The sequence below is a fragment of the Triturus cristatus genome, chromosome 3_1 (genome assembly GCF_964204655.1).
Source record: "Triturus cristatus chromosome 3_1, aTriCri1.1, whole genome shotgun sequence".
Classification (NCBI taxonomy): Eukaryota; Metazoa; Chordata; class Amphibia; order Caudata; family Salamandridae; genus Triturus; species Triturus cristatus.
Genome location: NC_140583.1, coordinates 633,819,539 through 633,847,165, shown reverse-complemented (window position 1 = coordinate 633,847,165; position 27,627 = coordinate 633,819,539). Strand labels below are relative to the sequence as shown.

General features: G+C 47.3%; 1 protein-coding gene across 1 annotated transcript in view; it reads right to left on the bottom strand.

The window, feature by feature from the left end:
- The window catches only part of AAGAB (alpha and gamma adaptin binding protein), a 206,363-nt gene that overhangs the window by 22,116 nt on the left and 156,620 nt on the right, over positions 1 to 27,627 (bottom strand). The window contains exons 7-9 of the mRNA XM_085644601.1: positions 27,252 to 27,345; positions 25,539 to 25,643; positions 4,434 to 4,483 (exon numbers count right to left, since the gene is read on the bottom strand). Of these exons, the coding sequence (XP_085500727.1) occupies positions 4,434 to 4,483; positions 25,539 to 25,643; positions 27,252 to 27,345 (249 nt within the window). The remainder of the gene's footprint in view (positions 1 to 4,433; positions 4,484 to 25,538; positions 25,644 to 27,251; positions 27,346 to 27,627) is intronic.

Here is a 27,627-nt window from a genome sequence, read left to right as displayed (position 1 = left end):
CAAGCCTTTCACACCCTACAAGCTGTGCCTGGGCCAATTCAGCCCTTAAGAATTGAAGTGCCATCTGATTCACAAAGTGTACAGTATACTTCTAATTATTTATTGGGGATACTGTATTTATTAAGTTCTTATCTATTTATTGCTGCACTGAATTTATAGGTCCACAGGACTTGTTGGTGTACAGTATTTATTGGGACAGTATTTATTGATACAGTATTTATTACCTCAAAGTATTTAATTGACTGTATATATTGCACTTGTATTTATGCCCTGTTATTTATAATCACCCCTATTTATTTCAGCAAACAGCAAATATTTATTTGACCTGCTATATTTAAAAATGTATATATTGTGATTGTTATTTATTTTCCCAATCAGCAACTAAGAGAAGAAAGATAAAGAGAACATATTTTCATAATTTTTACGGTGTAGAGTCGTTTTTGGAACGGATGCACGCATGGTTATTGTATGGGTATATTGTATGCTTAGCACTGCGCCTGTTTCCTGACCACTCGAGCCAAGCTACCACAGTGTGTTCGGGGAGTCCACCACCACCCTGCGGAGTGGGAGTGGGCTGTTTCCAACACTATCTATCTATCTATCTAGGCTCCTGCTTGAATACTGATCCGAGGTGCACTCGAACACTGACAGAGGGCCTCAAGCGTAGCCCACATCACAGGTATGAAGGCTTTCTCCTCCTGATATGCTTTCACAGTCTCCACCATAACGCTGATGCGTTTCGAATTTTCCATTCTTCTTCACAGGCTGGTGGTTAAAAGAAAACATGCGAGACCCGCTGTCAGTGTTCGAGTTCACCTCAACTTTGTTGTATTTTTTTTTTTATATAGATATTTGTATATCTATATAGATATATATAAAACACATTACAAAGTATATTTATATATTAATTTATTATATTTTTATTATTATAAATATATATCTATATATATATATCACATGACAAAGTTGTACGACAGTCTGCTGGTTAAAGAACCTCAGGGAATAAGAGAAGTGGATGAACTGACCTACAGTACAAGTCAGGTTGAAAGCTGGACTAGATGGAATGTCACATATTCATGATCTCTTGCACATGCCCCAAAACAGAGCACTTCCAAACATGCCAATAATGGCTGTAAACAGATGTGTTCATATCTCATATTCTGCAGGCTCAGTATCCCGTAGGTTGTGAAACCCAATGATGAAGTGATACAGTGTGATGAACACTTATGAAACTATGCTGGTCCATCTGGGTGTAGTTCAGTCAAAGAGCCAGGTCTGGAGGTCCTTCCTGAACTGTGTCAACAACGTGGATTGCCTGAGGTGGTGGGGCAGGGTGTTCCAGTTCTTGGCAGCGAGGTAGTAGAAGGATTTTCCTCTGGTTCTGATCTTGTGGATCCGTGGGACGGAGGCTATGGCAAGTTGGGCGGAGTGGAGCTGTCTGGCAGGTGTGTGGAAGTTGAGGCAGTGGTTGAAATATGCTGGTCCTACATCATGGAGTGCTTTGTAGGCATGTATGAGGCGTTTGAAGGTGATTCACTTGTTGACTGGGAGCCAGTGAAGTCCTCCGAGGTGTTGTGTCATGTGGCTGCAGCGGGAGATGTCGAGGGCCAGTCTGGATGTGCCGTTTTGGACGTACTGTATTTTCCTGAGCTGCCGCTGGGTGCAGCAGGCATAGAGTGCATTGCCGTAGTCCAGTCTACTAGTGATGGGTGCTTGGGTCCCTCTTTCTGGATTCTGTGAGGAGCCATCTGAAAGCCTTTTGAAGCAGACGGAACGTGTGGAAACAGGTAGAGGACACTGCATTGATTTGGCAGTTCATTGAGAGCGAGGAGTCCAGTATGGTGCCAAGACTGCATGCGTGGTCTGTGGGGGTGGGAGGGTATCCTAGTGCGGCGGACCACCAGGAGTCGTCACAGGCTGAGGGGGTGGATCCCAGGATGAGTACTTCGGTTTAATCCAAGTTGAGCTTGAGGCAGCTATCTCACATCCAGGTAGCGGCTGCCTTCATTCCGTTGTGAAAGTTGATGAGGGAGGGAGAGAGAGAGGACAGGGGGGAGAGAGAGGGAGAGCGGGAGAGGGAAAGCGGGAGAGAGAGAGAGAGAGAGAGGGAGAGAGAGAGGGAGAGAGAGAGAGAGGGAGAGAGAGAAGGAGAGAGAGAGAGAGAGAGAGAGAGAGAGAGAGAGAGAGAAAGAGACACGCAGTCAAGCAGCAGAGTAGTGACACTACCACAGACCACCAGAGATGAGGCGCAAGTAGGAGCCTGCAGGTGGAGGGGGGCCTAGAACTCCTGACCTCTGGGTCAGCCGCTGTAACAGGGGCAGCAGCAGCTACCAGACAGAGCTGCGCTGTGAAAGGAGAGAGTCCACTAAAAGGTTATCCGAATAGTCACACTAGTAGTTGTGTTGGTACGGTCACTGGCCGGGCTGGCTTGGTCAATGGGTGATGCAAGCTGCAGTGGCCTCCTGACAAGGATCCTGGCACCTATGGTTTTACAAATTAAGCACTGACCAACGTCATACTTAACAAGGTCTATCTGCTAACAAACAAGGAAACTGAGGAGGAGTAGTCTACCTGGCCATGATGCAACAGAGGCTCTCTCACCTTTTCTGCATGTAGTTTTCTTTGTTCATGTGGCAATGTTGTGGTCTGTGGGGGTGGCAGGGTATCGTAGCGCGGCGGACCACCAGGAGTCGTCACAGGCTGAGGGAGTGGATCCCAGGATGAGTACTTCGGTTTAATCCAAGTTGAGCTTGAGGCAGCTATCTCACATCCAGGTAGAGGCTGCCTTCATTACGTTGTGAAAGTTGATGGTTGTGGGTTCGTTGATGAGGGAGATGATCACCTGGGTGTCGTCAGCGTATGAGATGATGTTGAGGCCGTGGCTTCTGACGATGGTTGTGAGGGGAGCCATGTAGATGTTGAAGAATGTGAGGTTCAGGGAGGAGCCCTGGGGCACTCCGCAGCTCATCTGTGCAGGTCCTGAGAGGAACGGGGGTAGTCTTACTCGCTGTGTTCGGCCGGTTAGGAAGGAGTCGATCCAGTCCAGTAACTTGTCACAGATGACGGCATTGCGATGAGTTCTACGATGGCGTTGGTGAATGGCGGGGGCTGGAGGGCCAGTAGACAAGTGTGCCGCGGAGGAAGGTCATGGGGTTAGTCTGAATCTGGAAGTGGAGATGTTCTATGGTTGTCATTGGGTCGTTTGAGTGCGCGGTCAGTCGGAGGGTTTTCTTTGGGACGATGGCGATGCTTCCACCTGGACTGTCGGTGCAGTTCTCGTGGGTGATTTTGTAGCCATCGGGGATGGCGATTGGGAATCCGTTCCAGAAGTAGGGTTGGTCCAGGATTCCATGAGGAAGGTGAGGTCGGGAGAGAAGGCGTCGAGGAGTACCCAGATTTCTGTGGCGTGTTTGTACGTTTGAGGAGGATGCCGTTGAGCCAGCCGGGTGTGCTGTTGGTTGGCAGGGTGGGGAGATGAGAGGAAATTGCGTGTTACCGTGGGTGTAGACGTGGTTGCAGTACCGGCAGGTGAAAGGTCCATGGGTCTTCTTCAGTGACGCTAGGTGGCAGGTGGCGTCCAGGGTTGAGGGTGAGGAAGGTGCTGGTGTTGTAGTGGTGTGAAGGGCAAGAGCCTGGGTCCCTGGTGCTGGGCGCTGCTCAGGCGCAGATGTGCTTGCCTTTAGGAAAGGACACTGGAGGGGGACAGGGCCGCAGGGGAGGGCAGCGGTGACGAAGGAGAAAACGGGAAAAAAATGAAAGCAAAGCAAAAAGGCGGTGGGCAGGGAGAGATGAGAGAGAGAGATGAGAGAGAGAGAGAGAGAGAGAGAGAGAGAGAGATGAGAGAGAGAGATGAGAGAGAGAGAGAGAGAGAGATGAGAGAGATGAGAGAGAGATAAGAGAGAGATGAGAGAGAGATGAGAGAGAGAGATAGAGAGAGAGAGATAGAGAGAGAGAGAGATAGAGAGAGAGATAGATAGAGATAGAGATAGATAGAGAGAGAGAGATAGAGAGATATATATAGAGAGAGAAGCGCAGTCCAGCAGCAGAGTAGTGACACTCTACCACAGACCACCAGAGATGAGGCGCAGTTAGGAGCCAGCAGGTGGAGGGGGGCCTAGAACTCCCGACCTCTGGATCAGCAGCAGCTACCAGACAGAGCTGTGCTGTGAAAGGAGAGAGTCCACTAAAAGGTTATCCGAATAGTCACACTAGTAGTTGTGTTGGTACGGTCACTGGCCGTGCTGACTTGGTCAATGGGTGATGCAAACTGCAGTGGCCTCCTGGCAAGGGCCCTGGCACCTATTGTTTTACAAATTAAGCACTGACTATACCTTTTTAGCCAACGTCATACTTAACAAGGTGTATCTGCTAGCAAACAAGCAAACTGAGGAGGAGCGGTCTACCTGACCATGATGCAACAGAGGCTCTCTCACCTTTTCTGCATGTAGTTTTCTTTGTTCATGTGGCAATGTTGATGCTTTGTCTGTAAAATAAAAATACAGGTTTGGACAATTTCAAATCCTCATTCGTAACACTGTAATCATAGGTGAAGAAATCATTCATCAAATCACACTATGTGGATTACTCCCTTCATGTTTACTACTCATGAGACCCAAAGACGCAACATAAATCTGCAATTTTTTTATTTTTTTTATAAGCAATTTTATTGGCTTGACAATAAACAACACCAGCGAATCAGCATTGGACGCTGAGTATAGCAATATACTGCCAAATACATGACCATTCCATAGTTTCGGACCCCCTAAGGTACAAATAGATATATAGATTATACCCACAGCTTTAACTACTCCATGACTCCCAACCATTTGCCCCATACCCTGTGATACTTCTTCGGACAACCTCGCGCTTCGTACATGGCTTTTTCTTGTGTAGCACACCAGTCCACCCCCTTCCGCCACCTCCCAGAGCAAGGCGGTTCTGGACACTTCCAGGATGCAGTCACGTCTCACTTGGCCACTACCATTGCCGTGTTGAATTTTTATTTTCATTCCTAGACCCATCCAGCCCATCCGTAATCCCAAGGAGTGTGTGTCGTGGGTCATGAGTGATTTCCCACCCCAACATTTCTGGGAGCTCTTCTTCAATGTCACCCCAGAACCGTGCCAAATGGGGACATGCGCACACCATGTGGAAAACATCAGCTAGGTCATGGCCGCACCTTGTGCAGGAAGCGCTCAGGTAAAAGCCCGCCCGATGGAGGCGTACTGGGGTTAGGTAGGCAGCGTGCAAATAGTATAGTTGGATCAAGCGGAGTTTAGCTGATACAGTAACCGTCTTGGGTGCCATGAGAGCGTCACACCAATCCTCCTCATCTAGAGTACCCACCCACTCTTCCCATTGGCTTCTAAGCCGATCCAGTGAGGTTGGGGTGTTGTTAACCAGTGTCCGGTAAATACGGGAAATACCCCCTTTCCCCAGGTCCCCAAACATAGTCTGCTCTTCGGGGGGCTGTCATCAGGGATCCTTGTTTCATCCGATATGTGTACGTGGAGGGCGTGTCGCAGCTGCAAATATTTGTCAAATTGTGTTGGGTGCAGGGAATATCGGGTCCGGAGGTCTTGGAAGGAGCGCATATGGCCGCTCGTCCACAAATCGCCCAATTGCGAAATTCCTATAAGGTCCCATGATCTAAAGCCCTGCAGCCCGCTGACCTCTCGGAGCCAAGTGCCATGCCAGAGAGGCGTGCACTGAGTCAGTTTGTGTGTCCATTGAGTATGACGCAGAACTGCCCGCCAGCCCAACAGCGCGGAGCGCGTTACATCGGGTAAGATGGACGGAATGGACTCCCCGTACATCAGTGACTGGATTTTGGACAAACCTAACTCGCTCAATTCAAGCCTGTAGGCCGGGTCGGACCAGCCCCCATTAAACCAATCATGTATGGGGAGTAAGCGCGTAGCCAAGTTGTACAGGTATAAGTGTGTCATCCCTATGCCCCCATTGAATGAAGGAATCCGGCATAAGGTCAGGGCCAAGCATGCTCTCCCCCTCCCACCCCCAGAGGAACTTACTGTCCAGCTCCTTAAACCAGGCCCCAGGAATACATAAGGGGGTGTTTTGAGGACATATAGGAACCTGGGGAGAATCATCCTTTTAAACAGGGCGACTCTTCCCAGGGGATTCAGAGGTAACGCCTGCCACTTCTGAAGGTCTGCCTTGGCCTTCTTCACCAATGGGGTAACATTGAGGGACCGGACCAGTTCAGGGAGAAGGGCAACCCAGATCCACAAGTATTTGAAGGACTGACGTCGCATCGGTATGGTGGATTGCCAGTCGTAGCAGTCTCTAGACAAGTGTAGAGGGACAAGGACCGACTTGTCGGGATTCAGCTGGAGGCCTGCCCAAAGGATTGCAGGATCTGAAGGCACTGAGGACCCGACTGAGCGGGATCAGCTAAAAAGATTAGGACATCGTCCGCGTAGAGAGTGATCTTGTCTGCCTCCGTGTTGGGCCATTCCCATCCTCAAACGCGACCCTTGGTCCGCACCAGGGACGCCAGGGGCTCCATCGCCAGGGCGTAAAATAGAAGGGGCGAAAGGGGGCTATTCCCTGTCTCGTTCCCCTTTGGATGGGGAAGGCCTCCAACAAGACCTAATTGACTAAGACTCGCGCCTGGGGTTGGGCATACAGGACGCGTACCAGATCTCGGAAGTGGGGGCCGAAACCCATTGCGGTCAGCACATCATCTAGGTACCTCCAATCCACCGAATCGAAGGTCTTCTCGAAATCTACGAGGAGGATTGCCAAATAGGGATTGAGCAAGTGACGGTGAGCCAAGGCCAGATGCAGCCTTCGGAGACAGTGCTGAGTGCCACGGCAGGGCATGAATCCGCATTGGTCTGGGTGAACCAGTATGGACAGGTAGGGTTTCAGCTGCTGGGTGAGAATTGTGGCATAGAGTTTAACCTCTGCATTGACAAGAGAGATGGGACGGTAGTCTGCACAACGACAAGACGACGGTTGAGATTTTGGGAGAACCACAATGGTGGCCATATCCATCTCAGGTGGGAAGGAACCCTTCTCTAACGCTTCGTCGAACAAGTCGGCGAGGCGTGGGACGAGAGTCTCGCGAAACAGTGCATAGTATTCCTGAGGGAGGCCGTCAGGGCCAGGGGTCTTGCCCGCCGAGGTAAGGGTTATTGCTTCGCTAATCTCTTCATGGGTGATAGGGCGGTCTAAATCCGCCTGGGCGGCAGAGTCCATCTGAGGAAGGCGAAGCGCCTCCCGCTTCCAGTAAGGCAGAGAGCGACAGTACCGGCGTCCTTTCCGCATAGAGCTGACGATAGTAGGCGGCAAAGGTGCGAGCCATCGCCAACAGGAATTGGTGCGCCGACCTGTCCTGGTCCACTACTTTGGGGATAATGTTGCTCGCCCTAGGATACATGGCTAGACTGTGAAGAATCGTGCCACTCTTGTTGCCCCAGCCATATACTCTTGCTACTGCGGACCTCCAGAGGAGGTTGGCGGCATCTAATTAAAGCTGCCGGATCTCCGCCCGAAGATGAGCGAGTTTTCGTTCTCAGGAAGTGTCATCGGCAGTAGGAGGGGATTGCTCGAGACGCAACGCCTGCACCTCCCGCGAGGTGATATGCTGCAGTTGCGCCTGTCGCTGACACTTGAGTTGGCCCTTAGCGCAGCTCCGGATGGTGGCCTTGCCCGCCTCCCATTCTCCACATCAGGCTTGCCAATGAGGGAGGGGCCCCCCGTGCAAAGAAGCACCTGAGAGTGGTCGGAGATACCTCTAGGGAGGATGCGGACATCTTGAGTCGAAGTGACATAAATCGCATCTATGCGCGCCTGCGTATTGTGTGCTGCAGAGGTGTGCGTGAATTGTTTGGTGCGAGGGTGCCAGGTATGCCATGCATCGCAGAGGCCCAGCGACTTGGACCAGTTTGCTAATTGTTTCGCTTGCGCAAGTCTAGTGGTAGACGGGGGGCCTGTCGTGTCAAGGTGCGGAGAAGAAACCGCGTTGAAATCGCCCCGATAATGGTGGAGCCTAGTGGCAAGGTGGCCAGTAAGGCGGTGGAGTGTTTCAGGGTCGTCGTGGAGCATCAAAGGGGGTGATGACATGGACACAAGATTAAGGTGATTACCACACAGCAAGCCACAGAGGGTCACTGACATTCCCTGAGAGTCATGAATAACTTGTGTAAGCACAATGGGAAGGGTGCGCTTCAAAAGGATAGCCACCCCACGGGAGCCCCGGGCGAAGCCAGAGTGCCACACTCTGTCATACCCATAGCGTGCCAGGAAGGGACAGTGGTTACCCAGCAAGTGCGTCTCCTGAAGCAGGAGCACCTCTATACCGAGGCGTTGCACATAGCGTAGGACAGCCATTAGTTTAAGTCGGTCTAGGAGGCCATTAATATTCCAGGACAGAACGTGAAGGGAGGCCTTTGGAACAGGTGTGTCAGTCATGGCGGCTGGTGGTCGGAGTAGCGGTGTGTGGCCCTACAGAGAGTCGTGGGTAAGCCCGGGGGCATGCATCTGTGTGGAAGGGCGCTTGGGAAGAGGACGTGCATACCCCATGAGGGACTATCCCAGAGTGTCTCATGATAGCTGGTGCAACAAAACAATAAGAAGCAACCTAGGGGAAAACGATCCCAATCCCACCCCCTATCCTCTCCCCCACCCTATACTTCGAGAACAGAAGCATCTGTCGGCCCCCTAGTGTAACAAGAAAAAACATGGCTTGGGTTAGGTTGCGTGGAGGACTCCTCCATGTAGGCGGATGTGCAATGTCTCGCCAGAAAGACAGTGAAATACAGCAATAAGTCTGCTGTGGCTCCGAGCCCCCACGGAGGTTGGAGCGTGTCCCCTTAGAGATCGCGCATCCTACAGCGCCCGCTGGATCTTCAGAGAGTTGGGCTGCGGGAAAGATCTGAGTCCGCCGTCGGTGAGCCCCGTTGAGCCGGTGATGGAGGAGCCATAGATAGACCACCAGTTGAGTGGTGTCTGAGGCGGGGAGGATAGCCCAATGGGCTTGAAGAGACCCAGACCCTATGGGCAGCTAGGCTCGCTGATCTAGTTGTCGCTGCTTGGGACTGACGCCTCCTGCGAGATTGTGTGCGCCTCCGGCGCTGGTGGCCCGGCGACCGAGGCCTCGTGGACTGAGAGCCCGATGGCATGGGAGACAAATTTCGCTGCAGTCAGAGGGGATGCTCCTCCGTCAGCCAAGTCCAGGCTGCCTGGGGCGAGTCGAAGAACTGCGTTTTGTCCTGGAAAATGATGCGGAGGAGTGCGGGGAACTGGAGTTGGTATTGCAGGCCCAAGGTTCGCAGTTTCTTTTTAACATCCGTATAAGACTGGCGCTGGTCTTGCACCTCCTTGGTGTAATCAGGGAATACCATAATATTGTGGTTTTGGAACTTGAGGGGTCCCTGGGAACGCGCCTCGTGCGGGATGGCATCTCAGTCCTTGAAGTTAAGGATCTTTAGTATGATAGGGCGAGGTGGGGTCCCATGTGGCGGTTTTGGTGTGAGGGACCGATGCGCTCTCTCCATCACGAACCACACGCAGAGGGCGTCCTTGGGCATCCAGGACGCGAACCAGGCCTCGAAGGTGGATACCTGGTTCATCTCGACCCCTTCGGAGAACCCCACTAGGCGGACGTTGATTCGGCATGCTCGGTTCTCCGCATCCTCCGAGCGCCGATGTAGCTCCTTGGTGTGTGAGTGCAGATTGGCCACCTGTTCTTTCAAGTGAAGGATATCGTCCTCTGCCGTTGAAAGGCTGGATTCAGCTTCTGTTATTCGGGCCGTGGCATTGAGGAGATCCTGCCGAAGAAGGGACACGTCCACCTTGACCTCCCCGATCTTCCCCTCCACCGAATCTAGGATGGGTGCTAAGTCTTTGCCTGGAAAGGGGGGGGGGGGCATCAGTCTGTCCATGGGGGTCATGCTTGAAAGTGGTGAACCGGTCCATCTTCATTTGCATAGGGGCGGTTGCGGATTTGGAGGCTTTGTCTCTCCCCAAGGTCGATGTCAGGACGCACCCCAGAAAGAGCTCCAGGAGCTGGAAGGAGGAGACCAAGTACAGTCAAACGCCCCAAATAAGAGTGCGTGACCCCACCAGGATCGAGAACTGCAAAGCAGGATTGAAGGCCACTGTTCGAGAGGCAGATGGGGGTGGTTTCAGCCACTCCGGTTCCCGGTGAAGCCCTCCGTTGTGGGACATAAGGGTTGGGGCTGTGGACAGGGGTGACAGGTGCCCGCCGCGGTGATCCTCAGCACTGGGTGGAGGCACCGTGAGGCCTTCTTGGAGGCAAAAGTCAAGATGCCAGTACTGCATGGGGCGATGCCTCAAGAGGCTTTGGGGGTGGAGGTGGGCCCGTTCCCTGGATCCAAAAGCTGCCCGACCAATGCAGCCGATTCCACCCTCCGCCCGAGCGGCCAACATCCCACACTGGACGCCGCTGCCGAGGATTTGTGGTGACCCACCACCTCAGCCTCACCTGCCGGCTGCGACGGGGTGCAGAGAGTCCTCCCCCACCGAAAGACACCCCCGGATGGATGGGCCAGTCAGCCCGGAGACTGTGCCCAGGAGAAGCAGCTCTAGGAAACGGGGAGGCACCAGGAGGGCTCCAGCTGAACCTCATGCCATGCCACTGCCCGAAATGGCGGTCGAAGTAGGGAGAAGGGGCCCCCGCCTCCACGAGGACCAAAACAGGGTCTTGGGGATTAGGCCATTCCCCCGCCTAGGTAACACAGGTAGGACCATGCAGGGCCAGTTGCTCGTTAGATGTAGGCCGCCCGGCCCCAGTCGCGCACCCAGTGCAGAGGTCGGAGGAAGCTCAGGTCAGGGCAGAAGGAGGCTTCACCCGGGGTGGGGGGCTGCTGCCCGAAGTGTGCAGACGAACGGCACCCACACCACCCCACAAGGTGAGCCCACCACTCTTGGACTGGGGCCCCAGCAGCCGATCCCCGGAACCGTCCCCACTCACCAGGTAGTACCTCCTCCTTGGGCTCCGGGCCGGCCTCGGCCGCTTGAATCGGCGCGATGACTTGGCCACCGGGGATGCAGCTCTTTGCTCTGGAATGCGGTTCCTCGGCACTCCGCCGTCCACTCTTCAGCCGATCTCCCACGGGACATATCACGATATGCAGAACCCCAAGGCGGATGTCAGGCCCATCAGGTTCGCCGGCCGCGGGCACTGGAAGCCGCCAATTTGTGTGTGTACGGGGCACAGGAGATTCAAAGCACCAAACAGGCCGGGGGACGACCAGGGCAGGTCCCCAGGGCCCGGCAGCGCGTCGTGCGGATTCCCTGTTGAACAGGAGGTGCAGTGTCGACCGGAGCCTCCCGGCGAAGGGCGCTGCATTCACCGGCGGGTTGCGGTGGAGGCTGCCATGTTGTGGCCGAGGGCCTTGCCAATCTAGAACCCAGTAGGGCGCCAGGAGCCCGGAATCAACAATCAGGGCGCGCCGGTGCAATATTCCCTCTCCAGGGGTTCCCTGCGTGCAGGTAAGGAGTGCGGATGGCAGCCGCAGACATCGGGATGCGAGGTGGATGACGGAGGGGTCCGGAGCACTCTTAGAGTGCGACCGCCATCTTGACGCCTCAGGCCACGCCCCAAATCTGCAATTTTTAAAGAGGCACTGACATTAGATAAGGATTTTATTTTGTGCTTCAGATGGCATTAAAGTGGGTATTTTCAAGTTACAATTTGCATCCCCATACATGTTGCTTGTGACATGATTTTAGGCATTAATCCGGATAAAAAAGGCAGAACAGCTGTTCTCTGTGTATGCTTTTAATAGGACCTGCACTGTTTGTAGTATCCGTTACATCAAAGCAGTAGCTGTCTCTCAGAAAATACTCTATGGTTTGTCTTTCCCTCTCAAACAGGAAACAATATCTGAGGTTATATATTTGTTTGATAGAAAATGTTGCGTGACGGAGCCTCTTCCTCCACTAAGGTCATACACATCTTTCCAACCACCTTCTAACATTTACATTCTGCCTCTTTCACTTTTGAACCAAGTGCTTCTCCCTTAAGGAATGTCCCCCTCAGAGGTTCAACACCTTACACGCTGAAGACTAGTTTCTACTGTGTGGACTCCGTCAAAACAAAGACTCTTCACTCTTCATGCATCAGTTTCACCCCATGGAATGTTGCTTCATGTGTCCTCTAACCCGTAGTCAATTTACCGCAAGATTTCCTGTTTCGATATTCTTGCTTCCAGGCAAAGCCCGAAATGGACTGACAATTTTGAAAGGTATATGCAGTTCAATAAATCAGTAAGGAGATCACTAATGAGACTCCATCCATGGTAATGAACTCTCTATTGTTGTTGCTGTGTCCATACCTAATCCTAAACAACAGCTTACTATATATCCTGCATATCTCCAAAACAGCCTTCTACTACACCCTATAATGGTCCTGACCTTCCTTCTCCCAAACCACTTTATTAGTATATATATATATATATGCCCCCCCCCCTTAAAAATAAATTGTTAAAGTGATGTTATGGTTACAATGCAAAACGCAAAATAGACAGAAATTCCCATTTTATGGTCAAATGTGCAATCTATACCAAACACCCCAGTCATGTTCTGCTTATGACCTCACAAATTACTTCAGACTCTTGGGAATCGCAGATCTGCGGTAGATCAAGGCAAAATATTGTTCCAGTGAACAAGCAAATTACTTTGTTTTTTAAATTCTCATTGATGAATCAGGCATTGTTTAGTGTTGCAATTTAAACTTCACAACTGTCTCTTAGATTTTTGTAACCTTCTTTGATCTCTAATTTATTTAGCTTTTTAGGAGAAAAAACACAATTGGATATTGATTGAACCAAAAAAGGATCGCAAGGTGGACATGGAGCTTTTATCATCCCAGTTTGGTACACATCCGTCTAGCACATTTTTGCTTGCTAGGTGCAACAGTATATTCTCTGTAGGAAAAGGTATATGACTATTTAAACTTTCATTATAAATTAAGGCTCGCCAAGAGATATTTACGTATCTATCCAGGATCAAGGCAATGCACATGAAGCAAACGCTGGAAAGTTTTATAATGGTTTGTAAAATAGTGCAAAATATATTAAAGATTCAAAAACTGCTATTCCAGGTTAATTATGCCTAATGAGTGAAAAACACACATAACTTCTCCTTTTGAAAGTAAATGTGAATTGGAGGCATGGAGTAATGTTAATTGTTTCTTTTGCATTTTTTGGGATCTAAAGACTTACTTAAATGAAACTGTCTTTTGTATGTCTGCATGTATGTATGTATGGGTGTAATGTATATACTGTATGTGTATGTAGTGAGAATCAGCTAGACGGAACTTCAGGTCTAACAACCAGTGGAAATTGGAATCCACCTCGGTCATTGCCAGAGGTTTCAATTGGCTTGTTATCTAGCATTAACTGTATTATAGATATACGAAAGACTGCCAACAGCATCTGTAAACGTTTCCAAACCACTAAAAAAGGTAGCAATGATCCAAATCTCCCATTTAAGAAAGCCATTAATCACTACAATTTCCATCTTATCAATGCAAGTAACATCTAGGCCCCTGATAAAGTGGTCAAATGCATTGAAAAACACCATTTGTGGTTTAGTCCGGACATACAAAAAAAAACAATAAAAAGCAAGGCTGCTGCTTGAATGGAGGAAGACTGATAAGCCACTGGGTAACACTAGTTAAAGAAAGACATCAGTATCAAAACAAACATTTTTAGCAAACAACATCAGTGATTGTGCCAACTCTGGAGGAACCCAATTTTCCACAATCAATGTTCTTACTAAACCGGCCTCTGCCTCTTTCCCAGACCAGCATCAATAATCTATCCAGCTGTTTCTCCAATAAAACAGATTTTGATCAGCTTTGTCTGTGACTGATAATCGTCCAGAATCATCACTATCACCTCGCCATCCATCCTCCCACTTACCTTTAATTTCAGCCAAATTCTTGAATGATAACATAGCTGGAGCTTTCTAAACCTTAAATGTCCTTTGCTAACCCCATTATCATATTGTTACTAAGGAATGTTCTGCTTAGATTACCCAACTAACCACAAGGATAATCAACACCTATTCTGAAACAACATTTTGTTTTCTCATTGAAACAAGATATAATGACTTCCTCGGTTTAAAAAAAGAAAAACTACTACATTCTTCCTCTTTTGGCAAACCTAACTGAAAATTCTACAACATACCAGCTGCAAGGGGATATGAAAACTATCATGCCTTGGACACCTTTCAATCTGGGTTTTGACCTGGTCATAGAAGACAACAGCACTCTTCGTAGAATGAAGCAGCATTTAGGAAGATGCAGATAATGTGACGCTAATGCTCTTTTTCCTAGTTAATTTATCTGCCACCGTCCTCAAGACGGTCTTTGACCTTCTATTATCTAGGCTTACCAATGTCCGGGAGTGTATGTCACAGCTCTTTATTGGTTTCAGAGCTGCATGGAGGATCCCTCACAACACTTTCAGCTGGAGTTCTCTCTTCTTACCCTATCCTACCACATAGAAGGGTACAACTGGTTCTTCTCTTCCCCCTCTTCTTTTTTTTTAGTTTAATCGGCAGCCACTGAAGGTCGTATGTATTCTTTACAATACAGTAAACATAGTGAACTATTTCATGGACTCTTCTGGATTGTCATTCAGGGCCGGACTGGGAACCAAAACCGGCCCTGGCAAAGTACTCGGCTGCCCCCACCCCCTCCCCCCGGTGGATTGGGGGGAGGGGGGCGGCAAAGCTGTTTGCCAGGGTCACTTTCGGCCGATTTTGTTACAGGGCCGATATTGCAGCTATGCTGCAAAAACGTCCCTGTAACAAAACGGCCCACAAGGGCCCTAAAACGGCCCCGACCCTGGCGGCCCACCGGGGAAACGCCCGGTGCCCGCTACGACCAGTCCGGCCCTGTTGTCATTCAATAATAATCAATAATGACCTACATTTTTCTTCACTAAATCTCTTCCAGGAAAAACAAAGTTTTAGGAGGAAAAATTATTTTGTGAGGGGATCTTAAGAACTGCTGCAGCTGAGCTGCAAGACTAGCCATAGCCAGTACACAAAATCGCTTAAACCTTTCTTCTTTTGTTAAACCCTATGGTATTGCTCATATGGGGTTGGGGCTGATCAGCATCACGAGATGTTGCGTTATTCTATGATACAATACGCATTGTAATTAAGAAAACATTTGTTCCAGTCTGCTTTGTTGTACTGTTAATTACTATAGCTCAATCTCTTTACATCAATCAATACAGCAATAAATCAATGTAGTTACGCTCATTTGATTTTCAATCGATTGTAATAAGCTAACCTCATCAGAAACGCAAAACCCAACAACACTGATTTCAACTGAAACAAAGTGAGTATAATGAGCCTGTTAACATGCAGAATCTCCCAAGAGAGCAGTGCTCTACTTTCCACTTCAAACAATACAGCTGTGCCTTTCTAACAAATCTTCAGGTCCTACGGAGTGCTACAGAAATCACAATCCATACATAGATAGCCGATTCAAACTGTGTGACATTACGACAGCACCACAATTCCATCTCTGCAAGGGCTCAAAATAGAAACTTTACTCAAAGAAACAGGTGCCCTATATGGAGCGTGAAGGCTCGCATACAAGTCTGGAGAAGCCACTGAGTGATGAGGCACTGGCCTCTGACATGAGCCTTAGAGTCGACACCCACCACTTACTTTCTTTCTTAATCAAACATAATAATCTTAAAAATAAAAGCAGTATATATTCATGTAGCCTACTATGGACACCAGCAAATTACCTATTGAAACAGATATGTTCCTGAAAAGGGTGTGATTCAGGGCATCCGTATTAATAAATTAAATTGGAGGGCTAGTAGACTTCCAATTGCCAGGAAGCCCAGTTACATGTCTTATGAGGCGACAGGCGATTAAAAATCTCACAGCTTGAGAGTTAGCAAAGGCTTACAAATTTAGAATGTCCGTATTAATGGTGGAAGGACCAGTTGTTTCACAGTTGGATATAACTCGCTCAACCACTGTTAGAAACGAGGTAGCGTGGTGCAGAGCGGGTGGGTCAAACTCCAGAGGAAATGTATAAATCATCTGCGCAGCACACACAGGCGACACACCAGGCAGCATGTGTATTATGCAGAACACGTTAGGATATTATCACAGGTATGAACACGGTGGCAACTGAGACCCAGCAATCATTTACATGGGGTTATTTACAGGGCAGGGCCAATCGGGCCGCTGCCAACATCATCACAATATAATTAGGAGTAATGCAAGTGTAAGGATCCAATGAAAGTCCAGTAGTAATAATAAGGGTATATCAGCCAGTACCTACTGGCAAGGCCATGCACGTAGCAACATCGCCTTTGCATAAACCAAGTAGACATAAACATGTAGCATCATAACTTCATTGTCATAAATCACAATAGGCATCAAAGCCCACGGTGCACAAAAATAGGCATATACCTCTTTAACAAACATGCTTTAGGTCAGGCATAGAAACACTTTAGGCATAATATTCGCATAAGCATAACATCACTCTAGGCATATATCCAGTTAGGATTAGGCATCCTTGTGGGCATAACCTTAGGCAGAGGACCACATTAGGCATAAAACGTAATCTGGTATGAACCTAGTACCCCGCAGCATGACCTGAGGCATGGACACCTTAGCGCGAGGCAGAAATCCTTAGGCAGAACACCAACAGTACTTCAGTGGCATCAATACCATTAGCAAAAATCATGAGCCTAAATCACCTCATTAACAATAGTCTCATTATACCTAAACGTGTGAGCATAAAGGCATCCTAACATGGCATAAACAGTCGGCAGAACACCAACATCATGTAAGCATTAGGGGGAAAGAAACCATTAGGTATAAATCCCATTAGCATGAGTCAGAAATCATTAGCAATATAAGCATGGACCACATTATACATACATCATGGCATAGCCCTAGTAGGTCAGGTATGAACCACCGGATATCATCCTCGTATGACATTAGGCGTGAACATTTGCGCTAGGTATCATTAGGGGCATAAACGACACATCATGCTTAACGTTAGGTACAAACATTCAGAAGGCATAAACCTGTGAGCCCAGAACACAGTAGCCTCAAGCATGGAATGAAAACATCATGGCATGTCATTGGGCGTACCCTAGGGAGCATAGAGGTCTCATTAGCATAGATCACATGCACCCAAACCAGAAGAGGCAATAGGCCTCGCAAACAAAGCACAGTGTGCCCCAGTCGCTGCAACTGCCCACTGTCCAGCGGGGCAGTTGTGCAAGGTAGAGTTAGCACGGGTTCGTTGGAGCCCCTCTCTAGGACTCGGGAATCAGCAGACATGCCCACGCTGCAGCTGCCCGTGTCTGCGGTGCAGCTGTGACCGACAACAAGCACTGGCACCGGGGGTGGGCACCCGACACACCCCCCAACCACCAGCAGACTCAGCCCCACTCACCGGGACTCCTCGCGCTGCTCCGGGGTTCTCCTGGGCGGAACAAGGCACCGGCAGTGTGTCTTCGTCGTCCCTGCTCCCCTCACTTCCCCCGGTCCCCCTTCCTGGGACTCTGGGCTCTCCTCAGCTCACGGAGAGCCCCACTGACAGTAGCACCTCTCCGGCGCCAGCCCCTGACTGAGGGGGCACGGACCGGCGGGGTGGGCTCCTGCTCCGGTTCCTCCTTCCGGCACCTCTGTTGCTCGCACCGCGGGGTTCTCCCTGACACGCGGGAGCCCTGCGCAGGCAGGCCGACCTCAGGTAGTCACCCGGTCCCCTCCCCTGGGACCGGGACTCCCACGTGAGCGTGCGGCCGCCTGACGTCTTACGGTCTCTTGGGATCCACTCCCGTGAACTCGCGGGGCTTCCCTTTCCGTCCGGGAGTCACGTACACGATCAGGCACGCCCTTGATCGGCTTCCTGGCCGAGTCTTCTCCCCAGGCCGCGCGGTGATTTCTTTTCTGTTGGCGCAAAGCGGGGTAGGCTCCCGCGTACCTTAAAGCATGAAGCGGGGTGGGCACCCGCTCTTGGTGCGCTCGGCGGCTCGGGCTGCAGCGGTGATTTTGCCAGTTCTGAAATGCGGGGTGGGCTCCCGCGATAAGGGTATACAGCGCGGGGTGGCCTCCTGCTGTTTCACCTGAGCACAATTGTGGTGACAACGTGGGGTGGGCACCCGCGAGCGAATAAGTGCAGGCAATTGCGGGGCAGGCACCCGCGAGCGAAAATACGCAGCTCTCCTTTCTGGCACCTCAAATGTAGCGCCTACGAGGTGCTTGAAGCAGGAGAGCAGGCAACATAGGATGGTAGCGCTCAGGAGGCGCTAGAAGGCAGGAAAGTCCTTGGGCTGGAATTAAGTAGTAGTGCCCACAAAGCGCTAGGTCCCACACAATAAAGTGGTAGCGCTCCCCTTCACTGGCAATGAAATATAGCCCTCCCGAGGTGCTAGGGAGCAGGCAGGAAGGCACAGTCACTGGAAGTGTAGCGCTCTCGCAGCACAGCGCTGCAGGTGTCCGCTCCTCACCTCCTGGGCAGTAAGATAAAGCGCTCTTCTTCTCCAGGTGCTAGCCAGCAGGCAGGGCACAGTTGTAGCACTCACGAGGCGCTAGGTAAAAGAGCATCAGGCACTACTGGGCAAGAGCAGCGGTCAGTGGGCACTCATCAGTACAGGGCCGCAGTTCCTAGGAACAGTCATCCTACATAAAGTGGCACTCCTCCTGGGTCAGCGGTCTTCACTCCAGTAAGGGGGCTCTCACTAGCCCTGTGGACAGCAGAGGGGTACAGTTGGGCACAGGGGCCAACACACAGGCCCATGTGGCGGTACCTCCTGGCAGAGTGTCCCCTCTCAATCAAGTCCACCTCAGTCTGCGCACATGGTGGCACAGCCCCCCTATATATACACCCCTCACCCCACCTACCAGAAAGGGCTGGAAGCTTCTGGCAGCTTCCCTGGGGAACCGGTTCCAACTGGTTTAGGGGGAGGTGTAGAGCACCCTGGGTGCCAGGCTTCCCTCCAAAAGCTGGGGGTGGGAAGAAGACAGCTAGACCCCCAACTCACCTCAGACAGGCGGCACATGTGCAGACAGGAATGGCGTCCATTTTGAAAGTAACATTTACACAATGGTCAAAATAAACCTGCGTACACCATTGCGCAGTATTTAACATTAGCATTTAAAATACATCAACATGACATGTTTATTCCCACAAAAGCGAAAAATTCAGGGGAAAAAAGGGCCAAGTCCAACAACCACTCACAGTTTGAGAACCTGAAATGATGCGATAGTTCATACCCATAATGTTTTGTTTTTGAGATATATTTTTGTAAAATAATTGGGGATGAAAAAGTGGCATCACTGTGATTAAATTAACTTCCGTAGCTCCTATTACAAATTCAGGGTCAATAAGATCGAAAGGGTTTGTGATAGGCTGTTTAGTGTGGAAAAACCGTCAGGACATTGATTAGTGATTCTTCACTTTTTTTTGCATAACACTGGAACTTTGTTCAAACATTTTGGATTTAATTTATGTCCTCATGGTATTATTTTAGGGGTATAGCATGAAATAATAATATAATAATATAATCTTTGGCAAAACCCCACTGCCACATTTTTTTTTTAAAGGCTTGTAATGATACCCAGAACTGCTAGAGATTTTAAGTCCAAATATTTTCCTTTTCTCGGTTACCTTAATGCCCAAACGTTGGATGTACGTTTCGTTGTCTGGGAAACAGGACTCTTCTCCAGTGTAAGGTGAATGACCTATCCAAATCTACTTTGTATCTACATAATTATAATACTTTGAGGCAAGTACATTGTCTGAAAATAAACTACGGTGGGCCAGATTTAGAAAGGTATTGCTGTACCTCAGTTGCGCTTGTGTGCCTAAATAGCTGTATTTATGAGCTCAGATGTGTACTCACAAAATGGCAATTTACCCTTGGAAAAGGATTTGCTTACATATTATTTTTCGCATTGGTTAAAATATACGTCTGGTTGGCTGTTTTTTTAAAGCCCTGTTGACAAGACTACATTATAAAAAGGAGTAATAAGAAATAATCATTTTGCCAAAATCTTACAATGCAGCTTACAAGTCAGACTTCATAATCGATACTGAGGACAACATGCATGTCTTTCTTCTGAAAGTCCTTTGATTTGGGAATGTAACAACGGTTGCATTCTGCTGGGCCATCCATTGTTTGAGCTTGTTGAAACACATAACGGAATAACAATACCCTCTCAAGAGACACTACTAAATGACAGGACTTTGAACAGCACAAGCACATAAAATTGACATGAAGCCGCACAATTAATATCACTGGTATGTACCCTTTCCTCCACTGTGTACCTGCTCATTATCAGCCTCTAAAAGAAGCTTTCACAAGCTCAGTTTACTCTACCCAAATACCTTTTTATACTCCATCAACTCACCTCTAGGAGGCTCTCTAACTCTTTGGTAGTGCAAGTTTACATCTATGAGGTCCACCCAAAACGTTGTGCTCATGCTCAGTTTGCCATCCATGTAAGAGGGTAGGAGAATCACCATTTAATCCCAACGCATCGCATCAACTCTAAAAGTACTCAATTAATTAAATAATCTAAAGTGGAAAGCCAAATAGACATACGCAGCAAATGCACAAGAATGTTATGCTGATGTTCAATTTAAAAGGGAGCTGGGATCCACATGGATCTAGGTTCCTTTAAAAAAAAAACAAAATGTACAAAAAACCCATAACTCCTTTGGAAGCTGCTGCATCACTTTCATGCATTGTTGTTAGACATGAAGGGCAGTCAAATCAAAAAACTATAACTCGTACCCTGCGGTAACTATATGTTGCGCCCCCGCCATGCCCAGGTTGCTCATCAATAATTTCCTTGCAAATTTTGAAGTGATATTGTCAATGATGTCATAGATGATGCAATATGTGTGGTAATTAGCAGTGGATCGGGGGAGGAGGGTATGCACCACCCCTACCCAAACCAATATTTTTAAACCCCCCCAGAGGAAGCCCACACTTAACTTTTTCCATTTTTCTGAGGATTCGTCGCGGATGTGTGGTAATTTTTTTAAATAAAAGACCATTTTTGCCCCAATCCCAAGTAGTCAGGGTATCCCTGGCCTGCCCAGAACGTCTTTTTTTAAACTTTTTTTTAGGACTCAGGCCTGAGTCCCGAGTCCTAACCTGGCTGCCGCCATATCCTTGTTGATGTGGTGGCAGCCAATCAGATCTCATCATAAGATATCTCAGTCTGCAGATCCTTCATGTCATGAAATAAACAATATTTTTTTTGCATTAATTGATCAAAAAATACTACATGGATTTACACCAAATCACAAAAAAGCACTCTTTCTGGACCAAGGTCTAGCTTTCGGTCAAATTTGGTGTAAATCGATCAACTAACCAAGAACTTCATATCTAAAGGACACGGTATCTGAGGAAAGCAGAATGGGACCACTCACAAGTTAGGTACCCTGATAAAGGCCCCCACAATTGAAGAACCCTGACAGACAGCCTCATGCCTGGGAAACCTGTGACTGAAATATTCATGTCTAGGGTCTCTAATTTGAGGGGGTCTCAGTCAGAGCCATTCACATCTTAGCTGTTTAGATCAGTCTTTCAAAATCAGCCTCTGTTCATTTGACAGCAATTCCCTATTACATCAACTACCATCACCACAGCAAAGGTGGTTTCTGACCGAATAACTCTTTACACATTAACTTTAACTGGATTCCACTTGATGCTTATATCAACTTTAATCGTTGCTCAATCTAATAAGTCATCCACCATTTAAACTCAACAAAGAACTGTCCACTGCAGGATTGGGTTTCAAATACTCATCATTACCACCTCAAACCTAGACATACCACGAATAGAATGATGCAGCTGGAAGCAGAAATGCTGAGCAACACATGTCAATGCTACCAATCATCCCTAATACCCCAAAATTCCGGTGATCTCTGGCACTAGTATTAACCCTCCTACTAATCACCCTCCCAGGACACCTGCCCAACTCACTACCATCTAGCTTACTCAATCTGAACCGAGAACATCACCCCAACTTAACTGCATGCCATTAAACTGTCACCCTGCAGTCAAACATGCCACCGAAATAGCTAAAACTATCGTACTATATAAAATCAACATCTGTTCTCTGACTGAAACCTGGCTAACCAAGCACCCATCACCCATTAACGATCTCCTCACTCCACTGGGTCTCTCAATCATTCGGTGTGACCGCAAGGTCCATATTGGTGGTGGATTAGCTAGCAGACACAAATGTTTTCTATGCCTAAAACCCTTCCATACAGCTGAATACCATTCCTTTGAATGAAGGAGTTGATCTCTCCTCCAAAGGTTCCAACCCAATCAAATTTCATGCCATCTATCAATCACTTGGTGAAAAACTACAATTCTTCAAGAATTTATCAGACCATACAATGCTAAACTCCTTGAAGGACTTCACTGACATTATATTAGTCAACCTAAACCTGCACTTGAACAATGTGGATCATACAACAGTACAAGCATTATCCACCCTCCTTGAAATGAAAGGTCTCACTCAACACTGCAAAATTCAAACTTAAATAAAGGCTCTACCCTTGATGCAATCATTGCCAACCATAGTACCATATCCCTCCAATCCATTCAACCCACTGACTGGCCTGACCACCACCTAAATCTATTTGATCTCGATGTCAACCTAAGCTCTCATCCTAAACTAATCGTCCTAAGCACTGGTCGAGAAATATGCACCAAATCCCTCAATCCAAGCCAGAATCCCTAATCAGATCCTAAATTCTACCTTCACCTGACCAGACTTCCACTGATGACCTCATCTCCTACTGTAGCACTAAAATTACAGAGAACCTGGAGACAACAAACCTCGCTGATCTACCTCTCTCTCCTTGAGCTGAAAGCCAAAAATACAAAAAGCATATCCATAAAGAGAAATCCTCTTTCTTAGAAGCTCAACTTTACCACTCTATACACAGACGTAAAGACCTCTTCTACATTATCAAACAGCAGAACTTCTCTTTCCTGCAAATATTAACTGATATCTCGACTAAGCGCTGTGAAGAATTTGCCAATTTCTTCTCAGAAAAAAATAACAAACATCGATCTATCTCTGGACCCCACCACCTCTTCTCTCCTTACGACTGATGGCCCCTCTAACAAAAATGCCCCCCCTACACATACAACCAATGGTGGTCCACCCGAACCCACCCTCTCAATGAGCCAGAACGTCAACAACAATCCCTTACAAATGAAAAACAATGCATTCTGGACCAATTTTGAAAATCTCTGCAGAAGTCAGTGAAATACTTTCATGCATTAAGCCGACTTTGCACCTATCTGACCCTCCCCCCTCTTGTTAACAATCTCAGACATATCCTCTTCCCAACGTAATTCAAAATCATCAACTTCTCCTTATCCAGTGGCTTTATGCCAGCCTCCCTTAAACCCCCTAATCAAAAAGCCAGATGTGGACCCAAATTACTGCAATAACTACAGACCTATAACTAACCTCCCTCTCCTGGCCAAAGTGATTGGAAAATGTGTGCCCCTACAGTTCAACAACCACATTGAAAAATTCAACATACATGACACCATCTAATCTGGGTACAGGACAGGCTGCAGTATGGAGACTGCAATCCTGAACATCACTGATGACCTACACAGATCTCTAGACGAGGGCGAGGCCTGCCTCTCTCCTTTTGAACTCTTCAGCAGCCTTTGATACAAGCAAAACATTTTAATAAAACACCCTCTTACAGCATGCAGGAATCAATAGGACTGTCCTGCAATGTTTTGCCTCATACCTAAACCAACGATCTAACCTAATCAAACAAAATAATTCCACCTCACCAGCAGTACCAGTCCCGCAAGCAGTCCCCAACGATCAATCCTGATTCCTGCCTTGTTCAACCTCTATATGAAACCCATCGCAATGATCCTGAAATAGGCCAGAATTGCCTACCATCTGTATGCAAATGACACTCAATTCTATATCAAAATCTCGCTATCCAAAGACCTCCAATACCTAAGCAACACTCCTTCCATGGTACAATCCTGGCTGAGTGACAACCACTTAATGCTTAATCCCAACAAAACAAACTCCTCCTCATCCAGCCTAAAGAAAATCACTTCCGATCCACAACTAGCTTGGCAACCTGAATGCACTACAATGTAAACATTCTACCTCCAACTCTGTTAAATCACTAGGGATTACTCTTGACAAAACCCTGAACATGAAAGACCATATCAAATGAAAAACCATATCAATGCCTCACAAAAAGTGCCTTTCATGAGCTCAAACACCTAAAAATAAATCAACCCCTTCATACTTTAAAGACCTTAAGACTGTAGTTAAATCCCTAGTCCTCTCTAAATTGGATTACGGTAACGTAACAATCACTGGTACTACAAAAAAACAACTTACCCCTATAAAATTAACACAACGCAGCAGCTAGACTTCTCGCTGGGGAGAGACGATATGATCACATCACTTCCACACTTAAGAATCTCAGCAGGCTACTAATTGAAGCAAGAAGCATATTGAAAACAGCTTGCATAATCCACAAAGCTCTCTACACTGGAAATCCAATATACCTCACAAACAAACTATCAAAAGCCGGCCAAAGGAGGCCTCTGCGAAGGTCAAACACTCCGCTCCTGATCCTGCCCAAATTTAAAAAAGAAAAATCACTCACCACGGCCTTCTCTGGGAATGCGCCCAGAATTTAGAACTCTCTGCCACATGATCAATGAGACAATCAATCATTCCAATACTTCTAAAAAAAAAAATCTTAAAATATTTGTTCTCAACAAAAACCTAAAATAATCAACTTGTTCAGATGCACTCCTCCCCCCCCCGCCCCTCCCCAACCATCAAACAGCCCTGAATATTACCACGTCTGGAAACGTCTATTCACTTAGTCCTCCAACCTCTGTAACAACCTACCATCGCTACCTCCGAACTGTGTCGACTATCTACTCCACCATCTATTGGTTATTTTCCTGTATGCTGTCTATATTTTTCTTGTGTACTCCTTGTAAATGCTATATGTATAAACTTTGCAAAGTGCTCCGATGCCCTAAGGATCAAGTTTGCGCTATATAACACTAGAAATAAATAAATAAAAAAAATCCGAGTTCATACATGGACTACAGTACCATATCATAAATTGTTATATATGCCTTCTTTCTTCAATGTACCAGACATTCAAAGAATAGTTTCACAGAGAGGCATCCTGTCCCTACTTTGGAACACAGTATTTTGCTGCCTTAGCTCAGGTGAGCATCTTCTCCTGTGCACAAAGAAGCCTTGACCTGCAAAGGGGCGTTCTTTATTGATGGTAATTTAAAAAGAATGCATGATCTGTCTGCCGATCAAACATTACTGCTCATTTTTTATATTAAATAATTTTCTGTTACAGTTTTATTCTTCCCAAATCTTCATGTAAACGGTTTTCCCACACCCTCAAAGCTAGAAGAGCACAATGCTGCTATATGTAATCAACTTCAAAACAGGGTCCGAGATGGCTAGTTTCTAACTGTACTCACCTTTCATCTCTTGCAGCTTTGTAAACAGACGCCCAAAGTTTTCCAAGTCCCCTTCACCGGTCGTCAGGCTGGCAAGCTCTTGTATATCCATATCTAGCATAGGGTCTGAAAGGCGAGCACTGATGTTAAATCGTCAATATCATGGCATCCAGGCTAGAAACACCTGCACAACGTCCATCGTTTAATTTAAAATACTCAATCAAATTATTCGGGAGGTAAATGGGAAAAGTATGCAGGATAACAAAACAAATATGAAAACAAATTCTAATGAGAACTCATTCACTGGCAGACAAAGAGAAATGCAGATAATGCAAAGAAGAGTCAAAGTAACACACTGAAAGGTAAAGATAGGCAGATTCAGAAAAGGCAAAACTGGCTGACGAGGTAAAATGCTGCCTTAACCTCAGAGATGAGCATCCACATTAAACAGACTTTCAAGCTCCTAGTGACGTTGCCTTACACATCGTTGAGTTTGCGGTCACCGACCTTATGCGTGCTTTGCCAGGCTACATCAGAAATGAAAAAATTGCTTATGTTTTAGGCTTTAAAACGTTTGCCACATGTTAACATTGTGGAGATCATTTCGCTTTAAATTAGCATTGTCACTGAATCATGTGTCAAGACTAAGTGGCACTATATTCCCCTTCTGTAATATGTGTAAACTAAACAACAGTCAAACAAATTTACAAGGTCTTGTTTTCATGATTAAAGAAGACAACTGGCTTTCAGTAATTAAGGATCTCTAGAGTGGAAGGCTTAGAATGCCTCAGTTCTGGATACATGTGCATTTTCAGCTTGACTGAAATTCCAATAAGAGAACAAACTTTGGCACCATCTCTCATCAAAACGAGCAAACACAAAGCTCCAAGGGGAGGGTGGTGTTAACATTGGATCTACTGCTCTTAAGGGACACTAACTGTACTTTGGAGTTATTAGGAAAATTCCAGGCAGCACCAAGAACATGAAAAACCAATAAGGCTTGGGAAGAGTCAGACATAAGTCAAGAATCTTGTTAGAGTGCATCCTTTCCCTTGCCCAGTAGCGCCACCTGTGGACAGCATCAGGCAGCTTCCACCATCCAGTGTGGAATCAGTCAAGCTACACGAGATGAAATGGCAGCATGAACTCTGCAGTCCGTGCTAACATTCTGGATTGGGATATCTTTTCAATGACCTTAGAAAAGTAAACTAAAAATCTTAAGAAGGGGGAAATTGGGATGGGCAATGAAGAAGACAAGTCCTCCCCTAAGAAGAGCCCTTTTACATTGACACGCTACATAGAGGCATCTAGCTAACTTGGTTTTGGATGGATGGATTTAGAAGATATCTTTTATTAAACAACAAACATCCTTATATCACAGTTTCAATCGATTTTCTAAGCCTTCTGTATCTTTTAAGATAATCATAATTGTTTTAAGGTATTCTTTGTAAGGAAGCATGAAGATGTAAGCTTCAATTTGGGACTCTACATAATATTTGTTACATTTACTAGTATGGAGCTCTGCAAGATTTGTTGGTATGGTCTTTGCCTGCAACTGTCAATAGAACATTATGAAACAGAGTATGGATTGTACCAATAGGTAATCCCTGGGACTATTTGCAGCCTCTGCCAAGCAATATTAAAATCTTACATAAATATTCCATTCAACAAAAGTAAAAGTGCTGAAAGTCAACTAAAGGCCTTGTTAAATAAAGTAAACTTGTTAAGGCTCACCTACTAAACTCTCCAGCTGTGCGTCAGTTGTGTTGGCTACACTGCCTTCATTCTCCAAATGAGATTCTGCTCCGTCCTCTGTTGGTGCTGGAAGCTAAAGGGAAAGGAATGTTACTTACACACAACTGACTTCTTCCCTAATGTGCACTTCTGCACAAAGATAACTATATGGGGGCACTGATGCCGTGTTTACAACCCCCTTTACAAGAGTTTTAAAAAGTCAATGACAGGTCAGTGGCTGCCTATATCCAGCACTGCACCTTCACAATGTAAACCTGCACTACACTTTATTCTTACTTTAGCAATATATTGAAGAAAAAGAAAAAAGAGTATGCAGCTGCCCTAGCATCGCTCAGATCACCTCCTCCTGAAACAC